At 41.0% G+C, this 26,889-nt stretch overlaps 1 protein-coding gene across 1 annotated transcript; it reads right to left on the bottom strand.

Moving 5' to 3' along the window:
• Window positions 1–19,644: 19,644 nt before the first annotated feature.
• On the bottom strand, window positions 19,645–25,355 carry LOC146572083 (beta-fibrinogenase brevinase-like). Its single transcript, XM_085278454.1, has 6 exons — window positions 25,275–25,355; window positions 24,777–24,969; window positions 24,452–24,658; window positions 20,326–20,387; window positions 19,897–20,036; window positions 19,645–19,803 (listed from the first exon to the last, which is right to left on the bottom strand). The coding sequence occupies exons 1-6, from the start codon at window positions 25,318–25,320 to the stop codon at window positions 19,645–19,647; spliced, it is 807 nt and encodes a 268-aa protein (XP_085134580.1). The 5' UTR covers window positions 25,321–25,355.
• Between the last annotated feature and the right edge of the window lie 1,534 nt (window positions 25,356–26,889).

The following is a 26,889-nucleotide window of genomic DNA, read 5'->3' on the forward strand; positions in this document are numbered from 1 at the left end:
GCTGCTGCTTTGTTTGCTTTACTTCCAAACTTTCTGCATTTAGTAAATAGCCTCTTTTGCTGTTAGCTAATCAAACAGAGGCAAGCAGAGAGAGTCTGTCACCTTCCTCCCTAAACTTGATTAAATATTACCACAGTGTAATAGTGTACATATAGTTGAGGACAGAGAGACAAAACAGGTGAGATGAGGAAGTGAAGAGAGAGCGTTATGCAGTTTTCCCACTCCCACCTGATAAAACCATCTGTTTTGTTTCTCATGACACTTCTTTCTCTCTGATTCTTTCACTGTCTGTGAAAACAGAAGACTTTATTCATAGAGTTGTTGTTTTTCAAGGTTTTTATTTTGTTCTGTTCCATTTTGGCATTTTGTTTTGCACAGTATGAGTGCTGCACACTTTGGAGGAAGAATGAAATTGTTGCTAATAGTATTTTTGTCAGACTGTGCCATGTATGTCACCATAAATTCACTCAAAAGTCGTGTTTACCGTTCTAAAAGTGCTCTACATGTACTATGGTCCAGTGGGTGCTGCACAGTCTCCTGTTCTAACATTTAATCAGTCTCTTGGTGCTACATGACTCGTGCACATGAGCAACTAACAGATGATCACTCGAAACAGGAAGTATCTGTGCTCAATTTTCAGTGTCATGGCAAACGCTGTGGAGGATATTTTATGATCACTGACCATAATTTCAAAATACTTATTTGAGAAGTCGTTGTAATATTAACTTTGAGCCTTTTATTTTTGATGACAGATCATATTGATTGATTGTTCTGAGAGGCTGTGGCTGAGAATATTATAAGATGGAATCAGAAAAGGAAGATGAAAAAGGAATAGAGAAGGACACGGGGAAAAGAAAAGAAAAATATAAAGTGCGATGATGCAGAGTAGAGAGAGTAGATGTGAGATGAATCAGTAAAGAAGTAAGAAAAGAGCAGCCTGCAATAGTCCACTGTTAGTATAACGTACAGTGGGATGCAAAAGTTTGGGCAACATTGTTAATAGTCATTATTTTCCTGTATAAATCGTTGGTTGTTACAATAAAAAATGTCAGTTAAACAGACACACACAGTGATATTTGAGAAGTGAAATGAAGTTTACTGGATTTACAGAAAGTGTGCAATAATTGTTCAAACAAAATTTAACTCACTAACAACCTTGGAAGAGATTTTTATTTGTTTATTTTGCATAGGCTATTAGTATTAGGGACCCACTAATCCAATAGTTTGATTAGATATCAGTCCCATATTTACAAAAAAACCTTGGTCAGATATCGGTGACAATGAGCTGATCTATTATTCACTTCTTTTTTTTTTTTTTTTTTTTTTTTTCTGCCTGTCCCATTTGGTTCTTTAGCCATCAGAATTGTTGTCTGAAGACCAACAAGGATACCCAATGGATTTACTTTGCCAAATGGATCATCGTGGCATTGCCGTATTGGTCCATTTGGTCGATCTTTGTTTTTATTATTTATTATATTTTATTTTCAGATGTTACAGACGGGACAGACATGAGTGAGGGATAGGAAAAGAAAGAGGAAGGAAAGGAGAAACAGAAGGGGAGAGGGACAGTGAGAAAGGGGGGGAGAAAAAAAAGTAAAAATCTCCTGGATCACCTGTTGAGAGAAGAATAGAAAACAAGCAAAAAAAAACAAAAAAAAAACAAAGCAACATACTAAACACAACACCATCGCATTAATCTAGCTAAGTGTAAACAGCAGTAAATACTAAATATTCAATGTTGTTGTGCAGCACGCAGGACAGATGTGCTTCGAAGTAGCAGCCAAGAAAGGTGTAATTTAAGTCTACGAGCAGTGAACACCCGTGTGCATACCTGTGTGGATCAGCGCGCTTGTATTCCAAAGGTTTCTCCATGTAACGATCTGCTAGGGAGTGTGGGGGGGCCACAGCCCCGTCCTCCAGGGTATGAAGCAGGTATGGAGGAGATCAAAACTCCAGACATCCAGAGGCCCCCAGAACACAAGAGACCATGGAAGACCAACAGAGGGGCAGCCGCGCCACTGTTCCAGTAAGAGCTGAGGAGAGTCCCAGATAAGGGTTCACTCAGCAGCCGCGGAGCAGAAGCCAGGGGGAGTTGCAGTGACGCGCCCATGAGCTCCGCCGGCAGCCAGCTGTGCCTGAGTGACCGAGCCCCAGGCCGAGAGGCCGGGGGCACCCAACCTCCGAAGGGGCCCAAGCGAGCCCTAGGCTCCAGGCCCCGATAAGCGGCCGCCAAGGAGTGAGCCGGTGTGTACCTGGACGCCCACCCCCAGACACAAAGAACCACCAACGCACCGACACCTGAGGGAGTCCGCCACTGGCAGGGGAAGTGGTGGTGGGTGGAGATAGGCCTCCAAACCTTGGAGGACCTGAGGTGTCCCCAGAGAGGTGGTGTCTGATACCCAACCTGACATATAGACACAGACATACAGGCACACACAGACACAAACATCCATTCCCACCCTCATGCTCTCATATGCACTCACTCCACACTCAACCAACGTGGAGACAGACATAAAGAGACGCTGTACACACGATCACACTCCCCAAGCGTACTCTACAAACCGGGTCTAGGTACCCTTGCCCCTGGAGGGGGGAACTGCACCCAGACCCAGGTGGTGTTACCCCTTTCCCTGCGGTGGGGAGAGGCAGACCACCCCGACTCCGTAGCAGCAGGGAGGCCCCACACTCCAGACCGCAGTCGGACGGCCAACTCCTCCTCCTAGCCCTCCCGCTCCAGCAGGCCGCAGAGAATGGGGGTGGAAGAAGACTCCAAACCTCCCTCCACCCGCTCATTGTAGTGTTGATGCATGTGTGTTCTAAGGTGCAATTAAAACCCAGGAGGGCATAGAGCTACCTGCCAAGGATAAGCAGGTAAGCGCATAGTCCCTCCTGCTAGCCCTCAATGTCTAAGTGTATATTAAAATTGAGAGGTGGGCAACGACGCCAGGGGTGAGGTGTACACCCTGATGGTAATTTGGACTCCGTGATTGTGCCCACCCCCAAGATCCTATATGTATGTGTAATGAGAGTGTGATCTATTATTCACTTCTGGTTTTACTTCAACATGCCACAGGAGGGCTAACGTAGCATGGAAGCAGCTAAGAGCACAGCAACAGTAGTGTGGGCGTGTTTTGCCCCACCCACAAGTTAATTATTGTAATTATTACTTGACTTGAAAAGAATCAGCCTTTTGGGATTTACTTACCTGGATGACTGAGCATGCATCATCTGGACGTAGCGTTTTCAGTGAGAGAAACGTTTCGTCACTCATCCAAGTGACTTCTTCAGTCTCAGCTGACTGCAGGTTTCCCCAGTCTTATAAACAGTACATTTGCAAAATGACTGAAACTAGCACCACTGATCCCATTGATCAATGGCCTTTGATCAGTAGTTGTTCATCAATGGTCATGAGAATCTGTATATTAATTACCAAGGAACTGACCTCCCAGACCATTGTTCATTCAGTGGTGCTAGTTCAAATTCAAAGGTTCCTTGTTGATTGATATGAATTTTATTTCATGTGAATAATCAGTAATTACTTATTAAAAGCACTATGTCCAGGTCATTCACTGTCATACAGGTTCTGCTGTGTTGATATATATTGGGCAGCCAGATGTGCCTTCTTCACCTCCAGAAGTGTTTTTAATTTTGAGATGTTGCTTAACTGGTTAAAATTGGGAGCTGAATTGGAAAAATGTTTCTTCAAAAGACCAAAGCTCAACCAGTAACAGCACGAGGTGGAGGAGAAGTGAGAGACAGACTTCTTTTCTTTGGCAGTTAATGTTGCTGTGCCCACAGTTCCTTATAGTGGTGAAAGATAAGTAAGTAAGCACTGAAAGTACTTTTTTAAAAAAAGAAAAGAAAAAAGAAACAGCTGCTACCCGACAGAACTCCTTAATGCCATTTGCAAGTCAAATTCACCTTTTAGGCTGGTAAGAGGACACAGGAGCATTTTCATCTTCATGATGTTTTATTGCTGTTTTACTGCTCTTGGAAATATCAGTATCAGTTCTACAGTAAAAAAAAAATTGCTCCTGTCATTATTTTATCAATGCAAACGTGGTCATGGTAAATGGCCTGTATTTGTATCGCGCTTTACTAGTCCCTAAGGACCCCAAAGCGCTTTACACAACCAGTCATCCACCCATTCACACACTGGTGATGGTAAGCTACATTGTAGCCACAGCCACCCTGGGGCGCAAGGACAGAGGGCGAGGCTGCCGGACACTGGCGCCACCAGGCCCTCTGACCACCACTAGTAGGCAACAGGTGAAGTGTCTTGGCCAAGGACACAACGACCGAGACTGTCTAAGCCGGGGCTCAAACTGACAACCTTCCGATTACAAGGCAAACTCCCAACTCTTGAGCCACGATCACCCCCACGATCGTAGTTTGCATCTGTACACAATGCAAACTACAGCCGAGGAAGGCAAATCAGAGACATCAATGTGTATTCATACACTTCCTTTCATAATACTCATTGTGTTGTCTATTGTCTATTCTCTGCTCTGCTGACTATATACAATTTTTGAAACAGAAGATACAGCCATACATTTCACAATAACTACTGGAGCTGCTGCAATTTTGGCTTCCAGATGTAAGCCAGAGACATAATAACAGGAGAATTCTAGATGGAAAAGTGTGCACAGTATGTGTTTTGGGGTTTGAGGGTACTCACTGTTTCTGCACTCAAAGCTCACAGACTGACAAAAACAACATTTTATAAGTAAAATTTAGTCTCTTTAAATTTTTGTGCCACTTGTATAAAAAGGTAAAACAGTGGTAAGTTTTGAGTTTGCAGGAGATGTTTTACTTCCAGTCAGCCTGCAGATGGTTAGCAGGTGATACTCCTGCCGTTGGCTTATCAAACAGAGGAAAGCTGTTAACTTATTCTCCCTCAATGTGTGTTTGATAAAATTTACATTCTTATAGTTTTAAACACGTTATTATAAGCTGCTCTTTTTATGACTGTAATTTTGCACGCAAACACAATAATTTACTTTGGCCAAAGTGTCTTGCAAAATACTGCACAAAATATTTTGTAAGTTCTTCTTATATAAACTTTCAGGAATTTATTGGTGATGACAGATTATATTGACTGATTCTTCTGGAAGGACAGAAAAATAAAAACTGGAGGATGCTGAGTAGAGAGGGTGGATGTGAGATGAGGCAGTAAGAGAGTAGGTGGATAATAGAAACTAATAATAAGATCATCAAGAGTTAATAAATGTGATTAGTTTCATCATTTTTATTTTAGTTTGTTGTTTTTGGTGAAGGAATGATGAAATTATACCTTCAGCAACGACTAGTGAGGCGAAAATGAGAAGCTGTTGTGTTTCGGTGTGACCACACGGGGCAGTGCTGTATAAATGTTGTGTTTTCTTACCAGGCATGGTCTCTTTAAAAATGCCCAACAGAGCAACAAAATGACTTTAATTATATGCTCTGTGGTCAGTTGTCAGTTTGTGTTGTTTGTTAAGCTTTTTGTATGCCAGTATGTCCAGATAAACTTTGTTCCTCGTGGTTTACTTGATACAAACCGTCGTATTATGTGTCCTTGCATTAGTGTGATCAGGGCCGTGCAGAGAGGTTTAAAGGGGCGGGTGCTCAAAGTTAAAAAGGGGCACATTGAACCAGGTTGAATAACAACAACACACATTCATCAAGAATCTAATATGGGAAGGGCAGGGCTGTGTTGATCTGAGACTGTAGACATTAAAAAGTCCATAGGAGAGATGGTAGCTGATTAAACAAGTGTCATGAGATAATAACAAAATGCAAAGATTGGTGACAGCGCTTGGAACCATAAGGCAACAAAAAACTGTGAGAAATGAATTAGGCTCTGCCTGTGAATCACTCTTTGCTTCTCTTCTTCCTTCCATCCCATCATTTCATATATCACTCTCCACTTGCTGTCTATCTGAGAACAAGGCACAACTTGCTATAAACTACAATCTAATTATCCACACCTAACAACTCTTGCACTTAATCTATAATAAAATGATGACAGTTTAATGTTATAGCCCTGCCTTTAGTAGCCTCACACAGCTCCTACTGTTTCCTCCTCATGTCCTTACCAGCCATGTCTGGACAATGTTATATCATGAGTAATATTTTTTTTTTAAATCCATCTAAATAAAACAAACACATGCACGCACACACAGTGACATTTTAGACCTTCTTCAGAATACTGTATATACTATGGGCATCATGGTGCTGATCCAGAATCCTTACATTATTATTTATTACTAGAGCTACAATAATAAAGCAATGAGGAGGGGGAAGTAATAAATATGAAATAATGTATTTATGATGATTCCATTTGTTTCACTATCCACTCTGTGCAGGGCAAAGCTTATTACATTTTTAAACTGTAGAGATACAATCATTTTACTGCTGTAAAATCCAACTTTTGTCTTATTTAAAATATAAATTAATATAATCTGCTTCTTAATGTATGTTCTTTAAAATACAGCGTGTGTTTTTTTAATATATTATAATTATAATAATGCATAATTATGTGGACATGCATATTAGATCGTTTTTTAGTGAAATATAATCCCTCCAGAAAGGCAGGAAAAGCTCTGTAACTTGCTTTAAAACTAAATATGTTTCTAAATACTTTAAAACTAAATATGTTCCCTAAAACGGTGACAGAGCTACAGACCCATGACAGCCTTACACAGGTAGCCAGCAGCTGTGACCAGCACTGCTTGTGCAGTTAATAAAAGGTCAGGTAATGTTTGTCGCGCTGTTGCACACACAGCACGCTCGTTTGTTTCAGTTCGTCAGTTGCAACAAGACAGCTTACCAACGTGTACGTAATAAGCTAATACTCCTTTGTGCTACACACTACAGTGTGCGCTGTACACCTACTTACTGGTTTTGTCGCATCAGTCTGTGTCTCTGAGTTAACTTGTGTTTCTCCTACAGCTCCGGACCGTTAAAAATGCGCGTGCTCTTTGTGAGCTCGTTCCCGGCTCGTAACCAGCGCGTTCTGCCGTCAAGGGCGATCATTGGTTAAATGTGATCATGTGACTGATGCAAGCCAGATCCTTTTATTTAGCAAAACTGTGATTAATAGTTAAATATTATTGTTGAGGGGCACAGACAGGACTCCGCACGCACACGCACATAAAAAAAAAAATAAAAAATTTTTAAAACTTGCCTCAACAAAAGGGCACTTTGGGCACCCATCAGGAAAGGGGCGGGTGCTCAAGCCCCTCTAGCCCCCCCCCCCCCCCCCCTCTGCACGTGCCTGAGTGTGATGGTGTCTGTGGCATGTCAAAATCAACTGAAAACAGAAACTTCTGACTTTCTGTTCCCCACAGATTTGCCAGCTACTCAGCTAATGTGATGGTGGACAGGAAACCTGTGTGTCTGGGACACAGCGGGACCCACTGATGCACATCTAGTAACACATACAGTATTTAATAATCTGTATTTAATCTTTTAATTAAAAAAAATAGGAACATAAATTTACTTAACAATGATACAGAGTGAGTGGAACATCCTGAGAAAATCATGACTTAGCTCTAATGTCAATTATATGTTTCAAATCATTTAATATATTCAAAACACTTAATAATAATAATATATTGGATTTATATAGCGCTTTTCAAGGCACCCAAAGTGCTTTACAATACCACTATTCATTCACTCTCACATTCACACACTGGTGGAGGCAGCTACAGTTGTAGCCACAGCTGCCCTGGGGCAGACTAACAGAAGCGAGGCTGCCATATCACGCCATCGGCCCCTCTGGCCAACACCAGTAGGCAAGTAGGGTAAAGTGTCTTGCCCAAGGACACAACAACCAGGACAGAGAGCCCAGGGATTGAGCCGGTGACCTTCCAGTTACAGATGCGATTCCCAACCCCCTGAGCCACAGTCGCCCACTTGAAGATATTCTTTTCAACGAATGTCTAAGTTATTCCTAAGAGATTGAACTTAGAGGTAGTTCCATCTTTTTTCACATAACCACATCATAAACTTCATGTAAAATGCTGACTATAGCTCACACATATTCTCAGCACAGTCAGACATTTAAGACTAAACAGCAGGTGGGGGATAGTCATAGGTAGGGTTGCCAACTCCCTGAAAAATAAATAAGGGACACCTCGTGGCCAAGGCCGGGCAACCCAGTTGTCTTCACCCTTCCCAGTGTGGTAGCTCTTTTTTTTTTTGTGTGAAATTATTTTTTAACCATTTGACTTGAATTTGATTTAAGGAGATGCATATTCTTTGTGATATGACCATATGGGAAACAAATGATCATTTAGCCATTTATTTTTAGCTCAAAATGACAACATTAACACAGTAAAACAGGTCTCCTTCTTAAACAGAAGCCTCTCATGCTTAACTTTTGAGAATATAAGTAAATCTTTCTTTAAAAGAACTCTGTCCTGCTTAACTTAAAATTATATAAATTAATAGAAAGCAATAGAACGAAAAATATTCTTGTAACAGTGCACATATAGTGCATTTAGTACAATTGGCTTCAGTTGAGGTATTATTTCAGCTTTTCTAATGCTAATCAGCTGCTCCTGTTTGTAAACCCACTTGTTCCTATGATTACGCATCTTAACTCATCATCATTATTCATCTATGTATTACTTTTATGTATTAGTCATCTATTTGTTGTAATCATCTATCCTTGCAGTTGTTTATTACACAAAATAAATTATATTATCACACTTCTGGCCACATAGCGCTGATATTCACTGCACATGCCCATATTAACCTTAACCAGAGGGTTTAAAAAAACAAACCAGTGTTTACATACCATATCTGCTTCTGCCGTGGCCTGGTGGACAAAAAATTGGTTAAGGGTTCCCCGAGCTTTCACGCCCCTCATGTTCTTCATGTGCCCACCACTAGAAGCATGCCTATGGAAAAAGTGCGCCGGCACACAGTGCAGTGTGCGTTATAGGTGTTATCGTGCACTTTTCCAGCCAGGTGTTTTCCTTTTCCCATTCCTCCCTGTATTTTTGCAGCCTTTTTTCTCTTTCTCTGAGGGGAACAAACATTGCTGCTCTAATGATGGGCTTACACTGTGCGATTTTTGGCCCATTTTGAGCCGATTTTTGAGTCGTGCGACCGATTTGGTGATCGGCTCGATTTTGGCCTTCATCGTGCATCGTGTAGTATACGTGGGGTAACGAGAAGCAATTAACACCTCACGACCAGCTCCCGATCATCAATCGCTCGTGAGGGTGTCACCACAGCCGCTCACACTGCTCACGCGCAAACACGGAAACGTCTGTGAAAAAGACGGAGCAGCACAGCTGTGCAGCGTGTGATCTAGACACAAGCGATGGAGGCACAACTTGTAGAACTTTGGAAACCTCACCCGAGCCTTTTCGATGTGGCCTCACAAAATTATCACGACCACAATAACCATGAAAATAGTTGGATTTACATTGCTGCTTAATCACAACTGCCTGATCAGTGTTTTTCATTAGCAATTTAGCAAAGTTGATGGTGGTAGTGTGTCTGTGTGAGTGAAAGACAGAGAGAGCGAGCGACAGATTTTCTGTTATAACCTTCATGTTATGGAGGCACAGTGTGAGCACTCAGGTCGCATCAGAGCATCGGGCGGTATAGTGTGAGACCCTGCATCGTGACCTACCAACTTCTAACCCCTGCGAGTCAATCGTGCAGTTTGAGCAGGAGCTGAATAACGTGACTGAAAAAATCGCACAGTGTCTGCCCAGCTTTAGGTTTACTGTCGTCCGAGACTTGCACCGCAGTGTCGGCGTTTGTTTCCCTGTTGGCCATGCTTCTTGTTGTGGTCATCTGTTGTCTTCCGGTATTTTCTCCGCAAGCGACTTTTCCTCGACCAATGAGATGAGCGGTAATCTGAATTGTCATACTCAAATTGTCATAAGTGTGCTGTCAGCTCATTGGTCACAAAGCAGGAGAGGGGCTGGGAATTATGTTTTCAAACAAAGCGTTAATTCCATAAACATTTATAGACTACTTTTGATTCTCACTGTATTACGGGACAAAGTGCGTCCCTTATTAGCTCAATATGGGACGTGTACTTTTGTTTCTAAATATGGGACGATTCCGTTTTTTAAGGGACGGTTGGCAACCCTAGTCATAGGAGAGGTGGAGAATAAACTTAACCTGGGCGTCTATTGTCTTGTGCAGTCTGGGAGATGATTGAATGTTAGGGTGGGTACAGTTTCCTCTGCGGTGGGGTCGGGTGGGCTGCCCCGGGTCCTGTGGGGCTGGGCGTTCCGGCTGCCGTAGGCCCTGGTCTGGATGGGCCTGGGCTCCCCTGCCTTGGTGGGTGCCAAAGGACGGGGGTGCCTACTGGGGTCAGCGGGGGAGCTGGCCCCAGGGAGGGGCATCTTGCTCCTCCCTTCTTTTCCTCCCCATCCTCGGCTGCCTCCCTCTTCCCGCTCCAACACACCCACCCACACAAGTAGTGCCTTCGGGTGCGGGTGTGTCACCAGGGTGCAGGGGAGGCATCCCCCCCCCTCCTGTCCCCTTCTGGCCACCTGGGCCACAATTTTATTCCACAACTTAGACATCCACATTACTCACACTCTCATAACACATACATATAGGGCCTTGAGGGTGGGCACGTTAACGGCGTCCAGTGGACGGTCTGTGTATTCAACCCCACCTCTGGCGCCGGTGCCCACCTCTCAATTTTAAATCCATGTAGACATTGAGAGTTCTCGGGAGGGGCCGTGCTAACACCTGCTGCTCTCTGGCAGCAGCACCATGCTCTCCCGTGTTTTAAATGCACCTTAGAACAACACGCAGCAACACTACACATGAGCGAGAGGAGGGAGGTTTGGGGTCTTCACACACCCCCGTTTTCTGCTGGCCATCGGGGCAGGGGGGCTGCGAGGAGGTGTTGGCCGTCCGATTGGGATCTGGGATGCGGGGCCTCCCTGCTGCTGCGGAGCCTGGGGCGGTCTGCTTGCCTCCTGGGTCTAGGTGCCGTTTCCTCCTCCAGGGCGAGGGTACCTGGACCTGGGGTATAGAGTATGTTTGGGGAGTGTGATTGTGTGTACATGTCCATGTATGTCAATCCTTACGTTGGGTGAGTGCTGACTATTTGTATATGTGTGCATGAGGGTGGGAATGCATGTTTGTGTCTGTGTGTGCCTGTTTGTCTGTGTCTATATGTCAGGTCGGGTCTTACACTCCACCTCTCTGGGAACTCCCAGGCTCTCCAAAGTATGGAGGCCTATCTCCCCTCACCACACTCCCTGCCGGTAACTGATGCCCTCAGGGGTCAGTGCGTTGGTGGTTCTTGGTGTCCGGGGCTGGGTGCTTAGATATGTACCAGCTCACTCCCGGTGACTACTTGGCGGGGCCTGGCGCCTGTTGCTCGGTCAGGCCTTTTCCGGGGCAAAGGGGGCCCTCGGGCCTCCGGCCTCTGGGCCTGCGGCTCGGTTCACTCTGGCACAGCTGGCTGCCGGCAGAGCCGGTGGGCACGCCAGTGCAGCCCCCTCTGGCTTCTGCTCCGTGGCTACTGGGTGACCCCTCATCTGGGACTCTCCTCAGCTCTTCCCAGGAGGGTGGCACGGATGCCCCTCCGGTGGTCCTCCTTGGGCTCTCGCACTCTGGGGCCTCTGGAGCCTGGATCTCCTCCATGCCTGCTTCATGCCCTGGGGGACAGGGCTATGGCTCTCTACATCCTGTTGCAGACCATTACATGCGGAAACCTTTTGAATACAAGCGCGCTGATCCACACAGGTGTGCACACAGGTGTTCACTGTTCATAGAAATAAACTACACCTTTTTTGGCTGCTATTTCCAAGCACATTGTGCGCTGTCGGTCCTGCGTGCTGCACAACAATATTCAATATTTAGTATTTACTGCTGTTTACACTTAGCTAGATTAACGTGATGGTGTTGTGTTTAGTATGTTGCTCTCTTTTTTTTGCTTGTTTTCTCTTCTTTTTCTCTCAACAGGTGATCCAGGAGATTTTTTTTCTCTTCTTTCTCTTTTTAAGTGCCCTTTCTCACTGTCCCTCTTCCCTTCTGTTTTTCTTTTCCTTCATCTTTCTTTCTCCCTTTCCTATCCCTAAGTCATGTCTGTCCCGTCTGTAACAACTGAAAATAAAATAAAATAAATTAAAACAAAAAAAAGACTAAACAGCACAAGATGGAGGAGAAGTGAGAGTAAAAAATCTGAGTAAAAGTATCTTATATTTGAAAATTTCCACCACCTCTACTCCTGTGTTTGCAGTGCTGTGTTTCCTTAGTGGATCTAGATCAGGGGTGTCCAACTCCAGTCCTCGAGGGCCGTTGTCCTGAAACTTTTTCATGTGTCCCTGCTGCAACAGATCTGAATAAAATTAATAGGTTATTAGCAAGACTGTACAGAACCTGGCTTCTTGCCAAGGTAACATCCCCTAACCCTACTCAAGTAAATTAAAGTGAAGTCAAGTGTTTGAAAAAATGTACCTTTATTGTCACCATGTTTATTCACTCATGAGCTGCTGTAACATGATTCAAATGGCTGAACACCTCAGCATGCAAGTTCTATAGTCTTGCTAATGACCTACTTATGTTATTTCAGGACACCAGCCTTCAAGTTTGATGCCTTTTTTTGTCACCTGTGATCTAGATGGTCAAATTCTGTGTTTTCAAATAAGTAGAGTGTCTCTGTTCTCTGTCACACTCTGGGATGAATCACAGCTTCCATTATTAGTTTACAGTTTGTGTTTCTCATTAAACTTTGCATTATTTAGCACCTTTTTCTATTTCTAAGCTATATCACAATATCTGTTCATTTAACCATATTTGCACTAAAATGCTGTTATACAAGAATCCATTTCAAGCCTGGGAGACCTTAGAGAATATGACAAACATTGTTGTGTTTTTGTCTGCATCTTTTTGGAGCATCTCAAGATTTTGTGATCTTTTCCGATGCCATAATACTTGAAAGATGGTGTGCATGTTTCTTCAGGAAAAAAAAAGCTTTAACACAAACTGAATGTGCTGATGTTACAGTGATGATGTGTCCTCAGTCATATTGTTCAACAATGTCTCCCTCAGCTGGACTGGTGAAAATTAGCAGACAGGAAATAAGTGTCCCCTTCAGTCTGGGCAGAATGAAGTGTTTAAATGAACTGGTTAAATATTGATGTTGAATTTCTTATTGACTTTTCGTAGTGGTGTATCCATTTGTCTTTTTATCTCTGATTGTTCTGTTTAGGATCATAAGAATAAATCATTTTGACCAATGATGTTGTGTGACATTGTGAGCTAAAAAGTTCAGCACTTTTTTAAAGCACTCTTACTATTTTGTTAGTTATACTCCAAAACATTGTTTGAATTTATGAACTTATGATGTTTTCAGTGCTTTGGATCAGGTCAGCTGAGAAAAGTTCAGACAAGTCGATGACGATGTGAAATCATGTTTGAGATTTCAAATCAATATTTCAGGTCATGTATCAAGTAAAAAGTCACTAAAGGCAGTTCAAGTCTGTTTGGTGCTTCATCCCCAAGATTTTATCTTCAGTTATTTTCTTGAACTGAAACTCTTATTGTTGTAAACTGCTGTGTTGGTCTCTACTTTATGTTGCAGGTTTAGAACCTGATCGCAACTAGTCTGAAGTTTACTCTGTTCTCTGTTGTGATTAATGCCAATAAAAAGTAACAATTACAAGCCTGTGTTCACTAACAGTCTGTTCGATACTACTAGAAGATATCATCTGTCATTTCCTCACTGAGGAAAATGAATGAAGAGAGAATAAAACAGGGTTGGTTGAGAGAGCAAGTGGATGAAGAGGAAAGGGAGTGAGAGAGAAAAATAGTTAATAGTTTGTGGTGGATTTTTGTATGATATGTATAACTATGTAACTATATACACTATATGCCTATCTGCACTGAACATATATACTCTCACTTTTCGTAGTGGTGTATCCATTTGTCTTTTTTTTTATTTTTTATCTCTGATTGTTCTGTTTAGGATCATAAGAATAAATCATTTTGACCAATAATTCTGTGTGACATTGTGAGCTAAAAAGTTCAGCACTTTTTTTAAGCACTCTTACTATTTTGTTAGTTATACTCCAAAACATTGTTTGAATTTATGAACTTATGATGTTTTCAGTGTTTTGGATCAGGTCAGCTGAGAAAAGTTCAGACAAGTCGATGACGATGTGAAATCATGTTTGAGATTTCAAATCAATATTTCAGATCATGTATCAAGTAAAAAGTCACTAAAGGCAGTTCAAGTCTGTTTGGTGCTTCATCCCCAAGATTTTATCTTCAGTTATTTTCTTGAACTGAAAGTTTACTCTGTTATAACTTTTATATAATTTGTGAGTTTTTTTTATTCTGAATTTTAGTTTTCAGTTCGTTTCCACAGTTCATATATCATGTGTAAGCTCTCATTAGTTTCAGTCTTTGTTTGTATTTTATTCTATTCATGATGGTTGTGTTGACAGATTTGTCCAAATTAAAGCTATAGATGTGAACTTTTGGTTCCTTTATTATTACCTGTATAAACGTTGTGGGATCAATAAAGTCTTATCTTATCTTATTTTATCTTAACACTAAGGTCCATCCATCCTCATCCGCTTTATCCGAGGCCAGGTCGCGGGGGCAGCAGCCTAAGCAAAGAGGCCCAGACCTCCCTCTCCCCAGCCACCTCCTCCAGCTTATCCGGGGGAATACCAAGGCGTTCCCAGGCCAGCCGAGAGATATAATCTCTCCAGCGTGTCCTGGGTCTGCCCCGGGGCCTCCTCCCGGTGGGACATGCCTGGAACACCTCACCCAGGAGGCGCCCAGGGGGCATCCTTGTCAGATGCCCGAACCACCTCAGCTGGCTCCTTTCGATGTGGAGCAGCAGCTGCTCTACTCTGAGCCCCTCCCGGATGGCCGAACTTCTCACCCTATCTCTAAGGGAGAGGCCAGCCACCCTTCGGAGGAAGCTCATTTCTGCCGCTTGTATCCGCGATCTCGTTCTTTCGGTCACTACCCACAGTTCGTGGCCATAGGTGAGGGTAGGGACGTAGATCGACCGGTAAATTGAGAGTTTCGCTTTTACACTCAGCTCCCTCTTCACCACGACGGACCGGTGCAGCGTCTGCATTACTGCAGCTGCAGCCCCAATCCGTCTGTCGATCTCCGGCTCCCTTCTCCCATCACTCGCGAACAAGACCCCGAGATACTTGAACTCCTCCAGTTGGGGCAGGAACTCATCCCCGACCCGGAGTGGGCACTCCACCCTTTTCCGGCTGAGAACCATGGCCTCAGATTTGGAGGTGCTGATCCTCATTCCTGCTGCTTCACACTCGGCTGCGAACCGTTCCAGTGCGAGCTGGAGGCCATCACCTGATGAAGCCAACAGAACCACATCATCCGCAAAAATCAGAGATGAGATTCTGAGGCCAACAAAGAGAAAGCCCTCCGCCACTTGGCTGCGCCTAGAAATTCTGTCCATAAAAATTATGAACAGAACCGGAGACAAAGGGCAGCCCTGGCGGAGCCCATCACCCACCGGGAACGAGTCCGACTTATTGCCAGCAATGCGAACCAAGCTCTTGCAACGGTTGTATAGGGATCGAATGGCCCGTAGCAATGGGCCAGACACCCCATACTCCCGCAACACCTCCCACAGGACACCCCGAGGGACACGGTCGAATGCCTTCTCCAAGTCCACAAAACACATGTAGACTGGTTGGGCAAACTCCCATGCACCCTCAAGTATCCTGGAGAGGATAAAGAGCTGGTCCAGTGTTCCGCGACCAGGACGAAAACCGCATTGTTCCTCCTGTATCCGAGGTTCGACTAACGGACAAACTCTCCTTTCCAGCACCCTGGCATAGACTTTCCCAGGGAGGCTGAGGAGTGTGATCCCCCTGTAGTTGGAACACACCCTCCGGTCCCCCTTCTTAAAGATGGGGACCACCACCCCGGTCTGCCAGTCCACGGGTACTGCCCCTGATCTCCACGCAACATTGCAGAGGCGTGTCAACCAGGACAGCCCTACATTGTCCAGAGCCTTCAGGAACTCGGGGCGGACCTCATCAACACCAGGGGCTCTGCCACCAAGGAGTTGTTTAACTGCCTCAGTGACCTCGCCCCCGGAAATTGGCGGGTCATTCCCCTTATCCCCAGACTCTGCTTCCTCCTCGGAAGACGTGTCAGTGGGATTAAGGAGGTCCTCGAAGTATTCCTTCCACCGCCTGACAATTTTCTCAGTCGACGTCAGCAGCGCTCCGCCAGCACTATACACAGTGCAGGTAGAACACCGCTTTCCCCTCCTGAGACGCCTGACGGTTTGCCAGAATCTCTTCGAGGCAGTCCGAAAGTCTTTTTCCATGGCCTCTCCGAACTCCTCCCACACCCGAGTTTTTGCTTCAGCCACTGCCCGAGCCGCATTCCGCTTGGCCTGTCGATACCTGTCGGCTGCCTCCGGAGTCCCACAGGCTAACCAAGCCCGATAGGACTCCTTCTTCAGCCTGGTGGCTCCCTTCACCTCTGGTGTCCACCATTTGGTTCGGGGATTACCACCACGGCAGGCACCAACCACCTTGCAGAACATATGGTCGCAGGTCTGGTGATACGATTACAAAAGGTGTTTATAAATAATTCATATTTATGCATTTGTACAGTCCTGAAAGAGGCCCATACATTGAGCTACACTCGACATTAGTCCAACTGAAGATCATAATTTTATGTAGCAACTTATTTTCCCTTACCCCGCCTCCACAGACAGATGTGCACAGAGGTTCAAAGGCCTCGATCACTGAAGACAGGCTGCATCAAGAGTGTTACCACCAAAGTGCTTTATTTATTCACTTCAGCCAACCTCTTTTATGTCCCCATTTATTTAAAATCTGCTCTAAGAAATATTTCCTGTGATCAACTTATACAATTTGGAACATTTGTATTTTCCAAATACATTATCCAATTATTTAACCAGGAAGACCCCATTGAGATTAAAAACCTCTTTTTCAAGGGAGACCTGGCCACGATAGGCAGCAGCAAGTGTCTCACAGTTACAGAAATTACTCAATTAAACACAGGCAGCAACAACACACATGCAAAAATAAATGAAAAAATAAAATTCAATAAAATTCAGCAAAATTCAATAAAATTCAAATAAAAATAAAAATCTGTTAAAATGACAATCATTTTAATTGAAACAGTTGCATGTTATGGACTTCAAGGATTCGTAGTTTAGATTTAAAAGCACTTAATGAAATGAATTAAGTCATTTTCCATTCGTTCTGCAGTTTGTTCCAAGCCGAGGGTGCTTAATGGACAAAAGCTCTTTTACCAAATTCAGTTCGGGCAAATGGAACAGAAAGCAACAAAGCTGGCCATCCTACCTGAGAGTATAACTCACAGTGGTGAGTCTGAAATTTAGGGTTAGTGATGAACCTCAGAGACACAGTATCAACCATTCGAAGACATTGAGCAGAAGCAGAATTTCTCCATAATCCAGCACAGGCAAAAATATTGCTTTGTATTAAAAGAGAAACACAACTTATTTTGAAAATAAAATCTGTGAACCAACTCTATTTTATTACCTTCAAGAGTGGCTACTGATGGGATTGTTTGGGCCCATTTCCTTGATGAGCTATGTTTTGTCTGCGTCGAGAACAAGTTTAAGCTGAAGTAATGAGTACTGGACAGCTGATTCTTTTGAGGGTTTTTTTTTTAATTACATAATTAACTTTTTAAATGTTTTGTATTGGAGTCCCCTTCAGGCACAGTCTTGCTTTGAAACATCAATGCATAAATGAATGTGTATTTAAAATAAAATACTTATACAAGACATTTTCACTCTCACATTCACCAGTGTGTGAATGTGAGAGTGAAAGAATAGTGGCATTGTAAAGTGCTTTGGGTGCCTTGAAAAGCGCTATATCAATCCACTCCATTATTATTATTATTATTATTTTTAATTGTTAACAGCTTAATTATTGTGCTTTGTATATGTTATGTATATAAAGTAAATGCAGCATGACAGAAGTTTAGTGCCAGGCTTTACATAAATAGTCAAATATGTTATGATCCATGTTTATCATGTGTGATGTGTGTTTACATTTGACGGTGTGTGTGGGGGTGTGCAGATCTCTCACCTCTCTTCAAGGTGTGGTTGTGTTTTTGATGCTGAAACAGATGTAGACTGCTGATTGGCTTAAGTAGGGTACATTAAATATTGTTGGTTGTTGGTTTGGGCACTGCTCGGGTCCACATGAAATAAACTGCTGCTCATGTGTATTTGTAGGTTCTCAGTCATCCAGGTCATGGTTGTCTAAGGAGCCTGGAAAGAAAGCGACTTCACTTCTTTAAGGTTCTGGATGATGTTAAACTTCTGATCCAAGAAGCTTCTTCACTTCATGAGCTTCCTTTGCTCATGTTCCACCTTTGCACAGTTTCATGTCATGACAATGCAGTGCAGATGTGTCAAACATACAACAGAGGGCGCTATGCACATTCACTGAAGTCAAGAAAAATACAAGTGGAGGAGGAAACAAACAGAAGCATCAAGAGAGAAAACTGAAGTGTTCAAAAAAAGTTAGTCTCTTATTGTAATAACAAACAACATTTAAACTTCACGTTGATGCTTCATGCTAGAAGTCTTTGAGCTGTGCTTTTATTGCTCAGCAAGATAATATTTGATTCAATTTAAAAGAAATTGTTTACTTTAGGATTTAGTGATATCTACTTTGAAATGTCACTGTACAATTTCAAATTAAATTTGAAAGCACAGCCTCATATGAAAACTGAATCATGATGAAATCCTGAAACCTATTTTCAAATGATGAAAGTCGGCTCTTCTTCATATTAATTTGATAACAATCAATATATTAAAAAAACTAAATGTTTCAGAGCTTTGATGAGGTGGAACACATTCTCAGTTTATTGTTCATGAGAGTAGTTAGAACAGCATTTACAAAAGAGAAGCAGTAGAGTGAAATTGTTTTGTGTAGCAGCGACATCTGGTGGAGCAATAGTGTTTATGAGCTTTGTGAGTATGAAACGTCTATTATTCACTTTTTTCTTAGAAGTATAAAATGAAGATAAGATGGAAATGAATTTAGACGTTTTATGAGATATGAAATACATATGTCTCCATGAACTACAATTTAATTTAAATTATTTTAGTTTTTTTGTTTTGGGGTATTTTTTAAACACGGTTTTTAGTTTGAAAACTGGATTCATTGTTTAGATTTGGGACAAAACAATGGACAATTTCAAGAAATGTATTTTATCAACAAAACTTATTTTGATAGTTACTGTGTTTATTTAAATGCTCTCTATAGCTCAGTGATTAAAAGAAAAGTTTATCTGCCACCAATGAGCCAACAGCCTCCACGTAAACATTTTCAGCCTCAACAATCAGCTCTGATTCATGAAGTTTATCATGTTCAGGCCCTGCAGCTGATTGGTGGCATGTCTGATCAGAAAGCCTTTCTGCATCTTCACAGTGTGAGTCTGAGAGTTTCTGAACAACAGGATGAGCTGCTACACACCTGACACCACATTCAAACACACACAAGCTGCAAATCTGACACAATATTTTAGACCAAAGAAAAAGGTTCACAATTTGCAGTTAACATGAAGATATTCTAGAGCAGAAACAACACACAGCACACAAGTTTCATGTAGAGATGATTGTTTATTCTGAATGTTATTTTCATTCAGTTATTTTCCATTACTTTTTGGGTAAATTGTCTGGTTTATCCATTTCATGTAAGAACAGACATTCACAGTAACAGCTGGTTCAGTACAGGCACGTACACCACCGCCACTGATTACACCATAAATCATGTTGTTGTAAATCACTCCACCACCAGAATCACCCTGAGAGAGAAAAATATAGTTTGTGTTTAAGTTTCTTCCAAAAGATTTAAAACATACAGAGATGATATACAGTAATGTTAGCAGTCAACTTACCCCACGTGTATCTACATTAGGTTCTTCCAGACACAGCCTGTTGTTATACGGCACATCTGAATAACATGGATCGTTTCTGGTAGGCTCACAGTCAACAACATGCATGTTTGCACACTTTAGATGAGGTGGTTGGCCAGGGACTGGAGAAAAGAACAAAAGTCATTCATAACCTTTCAAAAACTAAAATCTTAAGGAAAATGATCTTTTCCTTTATTTCTACAAACAATTCAAATATTTTTCAAGCAAAATGTTTTCTTAAAAAAAACTGCATCTAAAAAGGTGGGAACCTGGCATTTAAACATATACACTGTAAAAAAAACAAAAAAAACAACAACTTTTTTTCATACAAATTAAGTATAACTATAATAACACAGAAACCAAAATGAGATTTTAAAATAAACTGAGCTAATCAAGAAAAATTATTCTTACTTTCATTCTTGTTCTTATCTACCTGGTAATTCCCAAAGCCTGCCACCTGAACGACGTCATTTCTAGAAACAGAAAAAATTGTCACAAATTAATTCCACATCCACACGTGTCTTGTAAACACAGAATAAAATAATAAATCATAATGATGTACACTGCATGCTGGGTATTTCCAGTCCAGCTACAGCTACTAACTCTGAGTAACTGTGAGGGTTCAGATATCACACATCACTGTTTGCCACACGTGTTTCATTGTCATTCACTGCGTGTCATGGATGTAACTCCTAAAATCAAAACAAGGAATCTTAACTCTTGATCCAGGCTCAGTGATATTATCGTTGATGTCAGTCAGGTGGAGATGCAGGTATAATGTCAGTCATGGGTTTGAAACTTCACAAGTATGATGTCATCCTGTTGATGGACTACTGCCCTGACCTGCGTGATAACCATCTTCTCCTGCTGCATTAACTTGTTTGAACCTTTCTAAGTCCCGTTCTGAAAACCGTTCCATGGTTGGATACATTTTTTGTTTCACTGAGCCTCGTGTTATCAGTTAGAGCAACAAACACTGTAAGTGGCTTTCATGGTTTCATTTATAATATTATATCAAATTATATTTTCTTATTACCCTGCTTATTAGTTGTGGGTAATGGATTCCATGACCTCCCTACAAGATGATCTTATATACAATCTCAAAGCTTATTCACTGTTTTTTAAATTCACATTTGTTAAAGGAAACCTCTATGAAGACAGATTAGAAGTTCAATATGTTGTATGATTTTCACTTTAGTCAAGCAGCCTTAACAGGAATCACATTTCTTTCAGTAATGACTTATTTACCCGTTACTCTCATAATACACTGTGTGACAGGCAGATCCAATATCCAGGGCTAAACTCAAAAGCAGCTTTAAATATAGAGTACTTGGCGATACTAGCTCGGCTATTGCAACAGACAAACAGGACACAGCCAGAAAGAGATCCAGACAAACAAAAGTACAAAACAAACTTAAATGCACACAAAGTAATCAGGCAGATGGGACACATGAGGTAACACAGGTGAACTCAATCAGGCAAACAACAGGGGGAGCAAAACTGAACACAACACACACTGAGACTACCAAAATAAGAAGGGAAACAGAGCCAGAGGTTAAACTCCAGACATACAAACCTGGGAAGGACAAAAACCTGCTGCCTGTTACAAACAGACTACACAGTACAAAGTTATTCTTTAGAGGGAATGAATGAAAATGATAATCATTTATTTTAAACTGGTATTAGTATGTTTATTATTACTATATTATATTATTTTTCTTAAATGGTCCTCTTTTATATTCATTCATGTTTCATATTCCACTTGCTGAATGAAATTCACTGTCTAAAAGACACAGAAATATTATTTTTAATGTTGTTAATGATGTTAATGTGTACAGTATAACGTGTCATGGTTCTGGGTCATTTTGACCCAGCATTTGCAGTTTGTTATATTTTTATGTATTATGGTTTTTATGTCTTCTGATTGTCTTGTTTTAATTCCATGTTTCAGTTTATTCTGGTTTAGGGTTTTGTTCTTAGGTTTTATGTCTTGTGCCCTCGTACTTTGTGTAGGTTTAGTTCAGTGTCAAATCTGCGCCTTTGTGGATTGTTTCCTGTTTTACTTTGGAGGTCCATGTCTTATGTCAGTGTATTCAGTTTTGCTTCCCCCTGTCTCGTTACTAGGGATGGGTATCGAAAACCGGTTCTTGTTGAGAACTGGTTCCCACTGTTTCAATTCCTTGGACTTGTTTGCCATTTTTGCAAATGATTCCCTTATCGATTCCAGTCGCCCCGAATGACATCACCACGTTGCGGAGCATCATTTACCTGGCAGGAAACATGGCGGCTCAAACGCTCAAAAGTTTGGTTATACTTTACGAGAACGGATGACAACGGGGCAACTTGCAAAGTAGATATTTCATTTAAGGGAGGAAACACTACGAATATGCAAAAGCATTTGCTCACAAGACACACGATAACCTTAAATGAATGTCGCTTCTTTAATTCCGCTCCAGACTCGTGAATCTCAACCCAGCAGCAGCGGTAACGTTTGCACGTCCTCTCCCGTTAATGCGGCAGGTAAATAATCAACTAACAGTGCATATTATGTTAGCGCGATCTGCCTTATTACAAAACCTGCCATTACTGTGCATTTAGGTGACCATGATGAGAGAGACAGACAGAGTCTGGCTCAGATGCTGGCAGTTCTCGCTGAAGTCTACCGGTAGCGTCTCCTTTCAGGCCAGGATAGACGAATGTCACCGAGCAGTGACTAAGTTTGTGGTCAAAGGCTTGCACCCATTTGCCACAGCAGATGCCCCCGATTTTCAGTAAGTGAGTGTGTTTAATTGTAGGCAGGGACATTACTGGATATTCTTGTGTAATCGCTACTGAATAATTTATGTTATACTTTGTTATTGCTACAGAAGAATATTTATTTTATTATTTTACATTTACAATTTTTTTTCCTGGGGACCCTGTGACACCCCACTGAAGAGCCGTAGGCTGTGGATCTCTTAAGATCTCACTGTTGGGTTTGTAAGGCCATGTTACTCCTAAATTTCTATCTTGTTCAAAGAGAAGATATAAAACAAAGTTCTAAGCTATTCGACTTTAGTGTTCTCCTTTTTTAAAAAGAATCGATAAAGAATCGAATCGTTAAACAGAATCGAAAATGGAATCGGAATCGTGAAAATCTTATCAATACCCATCCCTACTCGTTACCCCTAATTTCTCCCAGCTGCGTCTCCCTCCTGTTTCCCATTCCCTGATTACGCCTCTGTGTATATAAGCCCTGTGTTTTCCTTTGCTCGCTGTTGTGTTGTATCCTCAGAATTGCCTATGTGTTCTTGTCATACCATTCTCAGTTTGGTTTATGTTTTGTTTCATGCCAGCAATAAAGCTGAGGTTCTTTGAGTTTGCCGTTCATTCTCTATGAGTCCTGTATTTTGGGTCCTCATCCCTGCCTGAGGCACCTCAGGCCTGCCACAGAGCCCTGACATAAAGAAAAGTTGGAAGGATTGTACTTGTTATTGAATAGTGGTGCAATCCCACAAAAACATTATGCTTGCTGAGGGAGTTTGTCATTGCTGTTGTTTATGTTTAAACTCCTTCTTTAGTGTAATGTAAGTTTTTACTGTGATATTGTGTTGATTGAGCTGTCCCATATGGAAAAGCAATAGAGAAAACTTATAAAAGACTAGCAGATTTGGCCTACTTCATATAGTGAATCATATAAGGCTGATATGGTTTACTCATGAAAGTGGCCACTTTCATATATTGTTTTAGTAAGTATCCAAAACATACAAGTTTCATTTATATGATTTTCAAGGGATCTTATATCTCTTGTTTTCACTCTTGTATGCTTTTCATACAAGTTTCACACAAGACAGACACAAACTTTATAAGATTTATATATATCTTTTCCACATGGGGTGGTTTGTTTATTTGTGTGTTCTTGGTTGCAGTAATTTCCAAAATAAAGCTTTATTTTGGAAATTACTTATTTATCTATTTTATTTTTTTTATCTATTTTATTTACCATCAAAGTTTTGTTTTGATGATAAAGTCATAATTTTATCATAAAGTATTAGATAACTCTTTATATGCTGCAGATATTGCAAGTGGTGAGGTACTATGGGGATTTATTATATGATACTACACTTGTGCTTTGAGAGGCGTACTATAGACAGAGCACATTATTATTTTATGGTTCTTTCTACTTTGATTTTTTTCTTTATGTTTGTCTTATATTCTGTACCATACAGCTCTATAAAAAGTGTGCGCCCCTGTTTTTCCCTTCATTGTTTTTATGAATGGAAACACTGTGAGTATAATATGGTTTTCTGACAAAAACTTAAGGAAAATGTTAATAATGTTAATTAAATAATTTAATATATTTTGTAAATTAACATCATGACATACAAACATACAAATATATGGTCAGGGTTCAGTAAGCAGGTGACTAATATTCAACATTGTAAATAAATAAATATCATAATGTAAATAAATGTAAAATGTCAATACAAATAAATAAAAATAAAAAAGTGGAAAAGTCAGAAAGGATTCAGACTTATTAGGTAAGCGCACAACTTACATATTGGGAGGATTTGCACAGTCTGGTAAGGCAACGGTTTTCCTGCCTGGTTGTGAAGGAATTTCCAGTAGCATGATGTCATCAATTGTATTTATGCCCACAAAAATTGATCCACGTGTGATTTCCACCTTTTTTTTTTTATCTGAAGATCGTTGAAATAATAACTTTATCCATGATGGATGAACTCCTAAAGTTGCATACATATCCCTGCACAAGGAGAAATGGGTGTAAGCGACTCTAATTACAAAACATGAGCATTTGAAATACTGTCCTAACTTTTAAATTCTATTAAAAACATTTATAAGTGAAACTGTTGTTTTCTCACCATCCAGGTTCATTTTTCCAGCAGTGGGCTGCAGTCAGAATCCACCGTTCATGGATCAGTGAGCCACCACAGAGACTTTCATGTGTTGCACTGGTTGCCTTTAGTTTCACGTGATACTGATGCTCAGTGTCTGGACACTTTTGGCCTCCATAGATCCTTTTGTGCAAATCTACTCCTGTGCTGACTGTGATGCCTGAAAAAGAAAATAATTTACTCACAACTGGTTGTTTCTTCCATCTGAAGAACAACATATTCTTTCTAGTTAATATAGTTGCAGAAATGTGTCTGCAAATTGATGAAAAGAAGAAAAAGTACAATCATACTGTAGAGACAGTGTTCCTGATACTGTAACATTCTGACAAATGTATAATAACTGATATCAAAGCAGAGACAAAGAAGAACAAAAACAGTATCTGGTGGTTTAGTGAAAACCTAAATAATCCTTTAGTAACACAGAATTTGTCACAACCTGAGAAATAAGTGCAATATTTCACTCACCAACACACAGAAGAAGAAGAAGCTTCAGATGAGCCATTGCTGTCATTCAGCTTGCAGTGAATGCTGTGCTGGGACCTTTTTAAGCCTCATTTTTTAGTTAGTGATGGATCCACCAATCAAAGAGCCTAATGTTATCAACAAAACCCCATTGGTTCGTTGAGACAGTTTTCATGCAAATGTTGAACATCTCTTCATCTTAACAAAAAAGTGTCCTCATTATTTGTAGTCTTTGTCATCCACATACTCCAGGAAATGATACTGCATTTGTTAAAATAAGTTGTTTTTTAACAGAATAATTTCAAAGTTGAAGTTAATTTATACACACACAACTTTTTAGGGTGTGTGTATATCTTTTTCTAAGAGTAGCATAAAGGAAAAACTATAAAACATCTGTTCTTCAATTAGCAAGATATTGACTGACTTCATTTAACAATGTGTTTATTTTCTTTTTTGTTTGTATTTTGTATCACACTTTCCTGTATTTTAATAAGTGATACTGCTGAACAACTACGTCTGGCTCACTGAGCACAAAACTCGGGGCCTTAGAATTTCCTGTTCAGTTCAATACTTGCTTATGAGAAGCAACATTTTCAAGAAGCAACACATATCAGTTGTGGTAACAGCCTTAAAACCTTTCTCTGTGCCTCTTTCAGTGGTCAGCTACTACTTTCTAAGTTTTTGTTGGTATTTCTTATTCTTTCAGCGCAGCTTAGTCATTCATGTTCGCATGGATAAATAATAATACTCATAATCAAATATAAATCAATTTTTGGATAAAAAGTTGTTTGACATCCTCCCTGATCATATTCTTAGCTTTTTAATAACAGCACAATTTTAATAATAATCAGTTTGTTTCTTTGATTTTTCATCATATTTTTCTGATATTCACTCTGTGCTGTTTCAGATCAGTTTGTGATGTGTCCAGGTGACAAAGCCTTTTGGGTCAAATTTGTGATATTTTGCTATGTAAATTAAAGTGGCCTTTGTCTTGACTGTTGTCACATATGATGATGTTTCAAAGGTTCTGCTATGGGCTCAGATGGTGCAACCGAAGATTTAATTTTTTAGTTTTATGTTTTTTCTTACCCGGACTAAAAACAAGTGCAGCAGTTTTTCTCAACTAGTCTGTAACACTTTCTGACACGTTCTTTAGACGGACTCAGGCGCACACCAGGAATTCCTTGTGAAAGAAGACAGTGCGTTTATTTACAGTGAGAAAACACCAGGTGAATATATGTACAGAGTGCCAGTGAAAAGGCGGTCCGGGGCTCCAGGGTCCGAAGGAAACAGGGAAAGGGTCCAACATGCTCCACTCTCTCACAGAAAAGTCCAATTCCTCTCCTCCGCTGCTCCTCTCGCTCACATACTCAAACTGTGACCACAAGTTTGCATCATGGCGCTGATCCAGAATCCTTCCCTTATTGTTAATTCCTAGTGCTATAATAAAAAAGCGATAAGAATAAAAATATGAAGTAATAAATATACAATAATGTATGTATGATGATTCAATTTGTTTGACTATTGTCGAGAAGGGAAATTATTTTACTGCTATTGTTAAATAATTGTCATTATTACCATTGCATTAATAATATAATCTGGAGTTTATATTGCATTC

The sequence above is a fragment of the Mchenga conophoros genome, linkage group LG6, assembly GCF_057382185.1.
Source record: "Mchenga conophoros isolate Kocher_MC1m ecotype Shallow Benthic linkage group LG6, M_conophoros_male_GT1.1, whole genome shotgun sequence".
NCBI lineage: Eukaryota > Metazoa > Chordata > Actinopteri > Cichliformes > Cichlidae > Mchenga > Mchenga conophoros.

Bases quoted from the DNA above. Each gene is read 5' to 3' on its own strand.
- LOC146572083 (XM_085278454.1), bottom strand. From the start codon at position 25,320: ATGACAGCAATGGCTCATCTGAAGCTTCTTCTTCTTCTGTGTGTTG. The intron at 24,970-25,274 runs GTGAGTGAAATA...TTTCTTTTTCAG, and splicing joins TCTTCTTCTTCTGTGTGTTG to GCATCACAGTCAGCACAGGA. The intron at 19,804-19,896 runs GTAAGTTGACTG...TTTCTCTCTCAG, and splicing joins CTAATGTAGATACACGTGGG to GGTGATTCTGGTGGTGGAGT.